The sequence below is a fragment of the Motacilla alba genome, chromosome 27 (genome assembly GCF_015832195.1).
Source record: "Motacilla alba alba isolate MOTALB_02 chromosome 27, Motacilla_alba_V1.0_pri, whole genome shotgun sequence".
NCBI lineage: Eukaryota > Metazoa > Chordata > Aves > Passeriformes > Motacillidae > Motacilla > Motacilla alba.
The window spans coordinates 3,526,609-3,535,740 of record NC_052042.1 but is presented as its reverse complement, the minus strand read 5'-3'; the positions used below and the strand labels follow the sequence as shown (position 1 = coordinate 3,535,740).

Sequence of the window (9,132 nt, the reverse complement as noted above, 5' to 3'; positions counted from 1 at the left end):
TATATATATATATATATAAATATATATAAAATATATAATTTTTGTAATTAAAAAAAAAATCTTTTTACGGGTCGTTTAAAAGCAGAAAAATCCCAACACCAGACACGTCCCCCCCACAGGCACAGGGGGCCGGGCTGGGCTCCCCCCACACCCCAGACTCCCCCCCAAACACGGGGGTCGTGTCGGGGGGCCCTGCCAGACCCCTTGCAGCCGGCTTGGGGGGCACAGCGGGGCTGTGGCACCCCGGGGTGCCCTGGGTGGTGGCACCTGCCCCCAGCCCCAAGTACCAGCGCCGGATTGGACCTTGGTGCAAAATGTCTTAAACCTCCACCCAGGGGCCTGGCTCGGGGGGGCCCAGTTTGGGGGTCCCCGGTTTGGGGGTCCCCGGTTTGGGGGTCCCGGCAGCACCGGCTGCGGGCGGTGCAATAGGAGCCGAACACTAACGCCCGCACCGGGGGGGGGCACAGGGTTTGGGGGGTCGCCCCCCACCCCTGGCAGCACCGGTCCCACCTCGTGCCTTCGGGCCACGGGCGGGGCTGCGGCACCCGGGCGCTGTCCCCCACGCCCGGTGCTGCCCTGGCAGTGCCGCGTCGCTGCCCCGGCCACGCGTCTCGGTGCCGTGGCCACGCGTGCCGGTGTTGTGCCGGCGCCGTGGCCGTGCCATGTCGGTGCCACGGCAACTCCTGTCGGTGCAATGAGGGCGCGGTGCCAGCGCCGTGCCGGTGCCGTGCCACGCCGTTGCGGTGCCGCGTCCCCGCGTGTCCCCGCACGCACACTCCGTGCGACACCGCGCGCTCCCGTCGCGACACGGCAGCGCCGTCGCGGGACGTGTCTTAATCAGCCCCCGTGACCCCCCCCGAGCGGCCACACGGGGCCCTGGGGCAGCTTGTCCCGGGTTGGGGGGCTCAGCCCGGCCCCCCCCTCCCCATCCCGCTGCCCCCCGCACGCCCCCCACCCCGTATTCCCCCCACGCCCCCCCGGGCCGTCCCCGCGTCTCCGTCTCGCGTCGCCATCGCACGTCCAGCATCCAGCGTCGGTCCCGGGGGGCCACACCGGTGCCCCCCACCCCTGCGCCACCTCCCCCGCGTCCCCCCCCTCCCCGTCCCCAAGCCCCCCGTCCCCCCCCCCAAGCACATACCTCATGGCTCCCGGAGCTGCCCCTGCCCGCGGGCATCGAGCCCGGCCAGCACCTGGCCCAGCACAGCCCCGGCCCGGCCCGGCTCGGCTCGGCGCGCCCCACGCGGGGTCCCCCACTATGCAGGGTGCCGGGGGGGGGGGGCCGCGGCCGGCGTCGCTGAATGTAGGGGCGCGGGCCGGGGGGGCCGTGGAGCCCCCGTGACAATCACAGTCTGTGACGTGCGATTTTAAACCCTTTTGTGTTTTGGTCAGGATTTTAAAGAAAGATATTTTTATGGTAATTGTTGCTGGTCTATTTTACTATATATTTATGTAATAAATATATGATGAAAAAAAAACCAACCAACCAAACCCCCCCCCTTCCCCGACCCCCCCCCCGCCCCCCTGTAGATCCCACCCCCCCCAGCACGGCTGGATCCGGCCTCTGCGTCCCACCCCCGGCCGCCAGAACGGGGGTGTCGGGGCGAGGGGACCCCCCGGCGCTGCCAGCGGTGCCGTGGGGGCGGGTGCCCGATTTGGGGTGGGGGGGTGGGGGGGGGTCCCAGCATCCTGGCGCCCACCTTGGGGTGAATCCCTGCGAGTCCGACGGGCGCCGCGGGGTCGGTGCTGCCCCGGGGGAGGGAGGGAGGGGGAAGTCTGTGTGTGCCCCCCCCCCGCTGTGGTGTATGTACAGGGGTGCGCAGGGGGGGGTCCGGGGGGGCCACTACTGGGCGTCGATGCGGAAGGAGAGCAGCTTCTCGGAGTGGAGGTTGTTGAGGGTGCGCAGGTCCGGCAGCTTCAGCAGCAGCTTGGTGAAGCGCGAGGTCTCAGCCGGGCGCGTCTTCAGCACGAGGGCGCGCAGGGCCCGCAGCAGCGTCTCCTGCAGCTGCTCCACTGATGCCGTGTCCTCCATGCCCGAGCGGTCTGTGGAGGACAGGGGGTCAGGGGCAGGGGAGGAGACACCCCAGTTCAACCCCTAAAACCCCCTAATCCCACCCCAGCATCACCCCAATCTCAGCATCTCTGATATTCCCCCAGTATGACCTCAATGCCATCCCTGAATGCCCCGAACACCCCCTGATCCCATCCCCAAACCCCTCGATTCTTTCCCAGACTCCTCTGCTCCCAGCCCCAAACCCCTTGATTCTTTCCCAAATTCCTCTGCTCCCAGCCCCAAACCCCTCGATTCTTTCCCAAACTCCTCTGATCCCAGCCCCAAACCCCTCAATTCTTCTCCAAACTCCTCTGCTCCCAGCCCCAAACCCAATTCTTTTCCAAACTCCTCTGCTCCCATCCCCAAACCCGATTCTTTCCCAAACTCCTCTGATCCCAGCCTCAAATCCTCCCGTGCCCACCTGCCGAGACAAGGACGACGGCAGTGAAGAGCCCCAGCTCCTCATCACTGAGCTCGAGGGCACTGAGCTTCTCGCTGAAGTCGAACATGGCCCCGAGCAGGTCTCCCATGCCCATGGCCCACAGCTCCTCCAGCCCGTACCGCGTGCGGCTCATGAACGTCACCGTCTGCTCCTTCACGTCGAACAGCGACGCGAAACGAACCATCAGCACCTGCGGGCAGGGGGCAGGGTGTGGGACGGGGCACGGGCACCGTGCTTCATGCCAGGGACATCGGTCTCCGCGCCACAGCTCCCAAATGTGGGGCACTGCCGTGCCACGGGGCACCAGACAATGCCAGGGGCATTGTGCCGTGCCACGGGCTCCGTGATCAATATTGTGACTACTAAATGTGGGGTACCGTGCCATAGGCACCGTGTTTCGTGCCACAGCCCCCAAATGTGGGGCATTACAATGCCACGGGGCTTCGTGTTAGCCCGTGGTCCCCAATTGTGGGGTACCACGCCGTGCATGGGGCAGCGTGCTCCATGCCACAGCTCCCAAAAGCGTGGCACTGCAGTGCCACGGGCACTACAGAACAGCCAGGAGCACTGTGCTGCGTGCCACAACTCCTGATTGTGAAGCACTGCAGTGCTGCAGGGCTCCATGCCAGTCCACAGGGCACTGTGCCACGACAGGGACACCGCGCTCTGTGCCACAGATCCCAAATGTGGGGCACTGCAGTGCTGTGAGGCACCAGGCAGTGCCGCGGGCGCCACGGCTCTCAAATGTGGGGCACTGCAGCGCCCCGGGGCTCCTGCTGTGTTCTGGTCCACTGTCCCCATGCTGTGGGGCTCTGTGCCAGTCCGTGGGGCACCCTGTCAGTCTATGGGGCACCATCGAGCCCTCACCATCCCGGGATGTACCTCAAAGGTGCCAGCCTTGAGCAGGGTGACCTGGTCATGCTGGGAGAGCGCCTGGAAGCCGGGAATGTGCTTGGCGAACTCCACGACCTCGCGGACGGCGGGGGTGAAGCTGAGGGAGAAATCCTCCCAGATCTCCTGCACGGAGCGCCCGCTGCGGCCGGGCACGTGGCTGTTCATGGGGCACGCCTGCGGGTGAGCAGCGGTCAGCGGGCTCCGGGGGCTCCCCCGGGCTCTGCGGGGCTCCCCCGGCCCTGCCGCCACGGCAGGAGGGGGGCGCGGACAAAGGGATTCGTGTGTTAGCGGCTAAAAATAGCCGGGGGGGAGCCGGAGCCCCCGGGCGCTCACCGGCAGCACGTCCTTGGGGCCGCGGGGCCAGGGGCACCCCCGCGGGGCCGGGGGCTCGGGGTAGGCGGCGGGGCACAGCCGGGGCTCGGGGGGGCCGGGGGCCCAGGCGGGGGGCGCGTCCCAGCGCAGGAGCCCGCTGTCGCAGGCGGGAGGGGGTCCCAGCTTGTCGTGCGCGTAGATGAAGATCTCCTTGTGGGCCTTGGCCACCTGCGCGATGACATCCTCGGTGGCCCCGCCGGGGCTGGGCGAGCGGGGCGGCGTCAGCTGCTGGGGGAACTGGGAGAAGCAGGCGGGGGGGGCGAGCGGAGGGGGGCCGGGGGGCGGTGCGTGCCCCCGCCCGCGGCGGGACCCTCGCCGGGCCCCGGCATCGGCGGTGGGGCGCTGGCCATGCCGCCCATGGCGCTCTGCATCTCCGCCAGCATCCGCTGCTTCTCCCGCTTGGGGATGCGCCCGAAGCGCACGGCTGAGGGGGGACACCGGGGTTAGGGCGACATCAGCGGCACGCGGTGCCCCCTGCCCCCCCCCAGACCTGCAGGGCTGCACCCCTCCCCCGGGCTCAGAGGGGACACGCAGCCTTAAACATGGGGAGACCCGGTCCTGGAGGGGACGTAGAGCCCTGAACACAGGGGGACCCATCCCGCGAGGGGATGCAGAGATCTGAGTAGGGGGGGAAGCATCCAAGGGAGGGAGATACGGCCTCGATGCTGGGGGACCCTGGGTGGGAGGGGATACACAGCCCCGGCCACGGGGGCCTATCCCGGGAGGGGACACGCTCGGGGTACCCAGTCTTGGAGGGGACACGCAGCCCCACATATGGGGGGATCCCAGGAATGGGGGACACACCCCGTGGGACAGGCACAGCACCCAGCACAGGCGCGGGGGGGGCGGCTCCAGAGGGGAGGCACAGCGCTGGATACATCCCGAGAAGGGACCAGCCCGCTGGGCACGGGGAATCCCACCCCTAGAGGGAATCCCCGGCTCGGGACGTCACGAGGGTCCCTCCGAGCTCACCATCACGGGACATGCCGACCAGCAGGCACTTCTTGAAGCGGCATTGCTGGCAGCGGTTGCGGTTGATGCGGACGATAGAGCAGTTCTCGTTCTTGAGGCACTTCTTGTACTGGATGTTCTGCTGGATGCTGCGGCGGAAGAAGCCCTGCGGGGCGAGCGGGGGGAATCACTGGGGGTCCCCGCAGTGTGACAGGGGCTCCGTGCCCCATCCCCGGCCCCATCCCAGTACCTTGCAGCCCTCGCAGGCGTGGACACCGTAGTGGAAGCCGGAGGCGACGTCCCCGCAGACCTTGCAGAGCAGCACCATCCCGTTGAGCTCTGCGGGGAGACGGGGCTCAGCGGAGTCCAGGGGTGGGGAGACCCCCCCCCCCCGCCACCCCCCCCCCCCCCGGGACCCCCACTCACTCGTGACGGTGCTGCCGGCTTTGCTTGGCGAGCTGCGGCGCCGCTCGTCCGCGGGGACCGGCTGCACCCCGGGGAAATTCACCGAGGAACTGTACGAGGAAGAGGAGGTGGAGGAGGAGGAGGAGGAGGATGACGAGGAGGAGGAAGGGGAGCCGTCTTCATGGGGGGCCAGCGTGGCTCCGCCATAGGCGCGGGAGTCCTGGAGGGAGCCGGTGGGCGACGGTGGGAAGTACGTGGGGAACGGCTGCGAGCCCGACTGCGAGCTGCTGTTGGAGCTGTCGCTGCACAGGGACACGGGGCTGGTGCGGGTGGGAGAGGCGCCGCTGGAGCCCACGTAGCTGATCACCCCACCTGCAGAGAGAAGGAGCCGCTCATGCACCGAGCTGTGCCGGGCTCAGCCTCCCCCCGACTGATGGAGGTGGGAACCTCCGGAGGTGGGTGGGATGCCCAGGGAAGCACCCCGAATCCATCGGCAATCAGGATCCGTGGGCATCCCGCGCAGCCACACTGAGCTGTGCCGGGCTCAGCCTCTGCCAGCTGAGGAGGGGGAAACCCCTCGGAGGGCGACGGCAGCCCCAGGTGGGGTGGGATCCATAGGGAAGCATCCCAGATCCACGGGCATCCCGGCGGGCTGCTTATGCACTGAGCTACACCAGGCTCAGCCTCCCCCACCGCGGGGGTGGTGGGTGGGGGAAGCCCCCCGGAGGGGAATCGCAGCCCCACGCGGGGTAGGGTGTCCAGGGAAGCACCCCGGATGCATCCCGGACCCGTGGATATCCCGCTGCGCCGCACGTGTGCCGCCCACCCTGAGTCAGGCACCGCACCCACCGGCCGCCACGGGCCACGGCCCCACGTGGGACGGGGACAGCCGGGTTTATCCGGGTACGTGCCGGCTGGGGACACGGGCAGGGCTCCCCGGAATTGCCTGCAGGAGGAATGTGGGCTGGGAACCCTCTGGAGAGGTGAAATCAGGAGGTCACAGAGTTACTGCTGCCGTTCTTGGCTCTGTGCCTGCGGCACAGCCCGGCTCCCGCCCCACAGCTCCCGGGACGGTCCCACGGCGTAGCCCCCCGTGACAGAGCCCCCCACGGCACTGGGGTGCCCCCAGTGCAGTCCCCCCTTGGCACCGGGATGCTCCCAGCGCAGCCCCCCTAAATGGAGGGGAGGGCGGGATAAGTCCCCACTGCAGGACTGAGGAGCCGTGTGAGGACCCCCAAAAGTGGGGAGCAGCATGAGGGGGGGACACAAGCGTGGCCCCTGGCTGAAGGCACAGTCGTTGTCACCTCACTCACGGGGCAGGGACAGCAGCACCGGGACACGACTCCGGGCTGGGACACGTGGATGGTGATGTCGGGGACACACGGGATCACCAGGGCCATGTGTCTCCCGCCGCACACGGTGCCGCTGGCACAGATGCCACGCGCCAGAGCCAGCTTGTCACCATCCCCCCTCACTGAACCACCTCCAAAGGGGGTCACTGAATCGGGGACAGTGGGTCCCACCTCCGGGCACCTGATCCTGGGGACCCCCCGCTGCTAAAACACCAAAATAATTGGGGGATCCCCGCACCCCAAAGCTTCGCGACACCCACTTTAGGGTTTGGGGTGCGGGGATTCCCCATAAAGGCTTGCCCCAGAGAGAGGGAAACTCTCTTGACCCCAAAACAGAGGGAACCCCCCCAAACAGGCTCCCCGCAGCCCCCCCCAAGCTCAGGCGGCCTCACGCCGCCGCCCCACGTGCTCCAGCCGCACGTGGCTCCCCTAGACCCCGCCCCTTCACGCTTTACCACGCCCACCTGCCTCTCATTGGCCAAGCCCCGCCCCGCCCCTTCTCGTTGCCCCGGAGACAGGGCTCCCCCCCCAATGAACGGCGGCGTCCCCAGTTCCGTGCGTGACGTCATCGATGATGTCATGTGCCGACCAATGGGAAGGGGCGGGGCGGGGCTGAGGGGAAAACAAACTCCGCACGTGGCAGCGGCGGGGAGGGGGACACGTGCGGGAGGGGGGACACGGGGGAGGGGGGGGCACCGCCTCCGGTTCCCCCCTCCGTCCCTCCCGGTGCGCAGGGAGCCCCGACACGCACGGCACCGCCTCGGCCGTCCACGGGCTGCCTGGTCCCCGTGGCCCCGGTCCCGCCGATAGGGACACCCCGGTCCCGCCGCTCCGGTCACCCTGAGCGATCCCGCCGCCCGGTGCACACCGATCCCTGTGCGCTCCCTGCGGTCCCGGTTCCTGGGATACCCCGGTCCCGCTGCCCCGGACCCACTTGACTCCCCTCCTGTTCCGCTGCCCAGGAGGCAACAATTCCTGCTCTCACCCTTCCTACCCCTGCGTCCTGCACTCTCCGGCGTTCGGGAATGGTCTGTCCCGATCTCCGGGACACCCGGGTCCCGCCGCGCTCCCTTCCGATCCCGCTGTCCGGGTCGTCCCGGAACACAGATCCCCGTTCTCAGCCTTCCTACCCCCGCGTCCCGCACGCTCCGGCGTTCGGGACACCGCGGTCCGGTCTCCATCCCTTCTGCCCCGATCACCGGAGCACTCCGGTGCCGGTGTTCACCCCGGTGTGCAAGACGCCCGGTACCGGCGCGCAGCCCTCCCTGCCCTCCTCCCGGGGACACCCCGGCCCCGCTGTCCGAGCCTTACCCCGCTCTGCAGGACCCCCCGGTCCCGGTAGGACGGAGCCCCGTTCCGGGACGCGGTCCCAGCGCGCATCCTGCCCGGTCGGGCGTGCGGGACCCCTCGGTCCCGGTGTCCGGACCCCTCCAACTCGCGTCTCAGCGCGCAGCCCCTCTCCGCGGTCCCGGGGCGCTGCCCCCCGATCCGCTCCAGTGCTGGGGACCGCTGCCGGTGCCGGTGCCCGCACGGTGGTCCCGGGGGTGGGGGGCTCCGGCGGGGCACTGACCTGTGCTGCCGGCCTCGGGGGCCGCCATCCTGTCCCGGCCCCGTGAGCCTCCCGGAGCGGAGCCGCGCCGAGCCGTGCCGCGCCGCCGCCCGGTGCGGGCTGTTGTGCGCCCGCCGCCCGCCCCGCCGCCCCCCGCACCGGCCGCGGCTGCGCACTGGGCCGCACGCGGCGCCGCCGCCTCCCCCATGTGATTCCCGGGGACAGCCTCGTGCCCCAGTGACACACTTTCCGCCGGCGGCCCCGGCCCCGCGCCGCCGCTGGGGAGCCCGGGCTCGGCGGGGACCCCCGCACCGGGGCCGCCAGACGGACCGCGGGGAGCGGTACCTGCACCGGTACCGCCGCACCGGGGACGCGGGGTGCCCCGTGAGGCGGCACAGCACGGTCCCTGCACTGGGGACCCTCGGGCGCAGCAGTGTCCCCCGCACTGCGGACACTCGGGTGCAGCGCTTGACACATCTGTCACCTGGCACGGCACTGCCCCCCGCACTGGGGACCCCCGGTCACGGCACTGGCAGCCCTGTCACCTTGCACGGCGCTGTCACCTGCACCGGGAACACCTGACCGCGGCACCGGCTGTCCCCTGCAGCGGGAATATCCAGGCACAGCGCTGTCACTCTGCGTGGCACCTTACCCTGGGGATACCCGGGCACCGATGCCACCCCGCACAACATTGGGGACACCCAAATACCCCTGTCACCCCTCAAACCGCAGTCCGTTGTCCTAGGGACACCCCTGTACCCCAGTAACCCCGCGTGGCACTGTCCCCTGCACTGGGGACACTCAGCCATCCCTGTCACCCCACATGGCACCGTCTCCTGTGCCCACCGGTTCGGCTCCAGCACCGCAGCCCCCCAACCCGCTCCAGGGACACCTGTGCATGGTACAGCCCCCGGCACGGCCGCCCCCCTGCCCGCTGCCCCCTCCCGCTGTTCCCCTGCTGTCCCCACGCTGCCCACGGCGGGTGCCCGCTGTGACACGTGCCTGGCATCCACGTCCCAGCCTGGCCCCGCTCCTGGCTGCCGCGGGGGCTGCGGCAACGCCGTGCCAGGGCAGAGCTGGTGGCAGATCTGGGTCGCGGCGCCGGCCGGGGCCAGCC

General features: G+C 69.6%; 1 protein-coding gene across 1 annotated transcript; it reads right to left on the bottom strand.

The window, feature by feature from the left end:
• Positions 1–1,473: 1,473 nt before the first annotated feature.
• Positions 1,474–8,180, bottom strand: NR1D1 (nuclear receptor subfamily 1 group D member 1). Its single transcript, XM_038162987.1, is given in 9 exon segments — positions 1,474–2,040; positions 2,472–2,682; positions 3,375–3,560; positions 3,720–4,015; positions 4,018–4,182; positions 4,731–4,875; positions 4,960–5,048; positions 5,136–5,486; positions 8,037–8,180. Coding segments are annotated over 9 exon segments (1,671 nt in total). The 5' UTR covers positions 8,065–8,180; the 3' UTR covers positions 1,474–1,840.
• Positions 8,181–9,132: the final 952 nt, after the last annotated feature.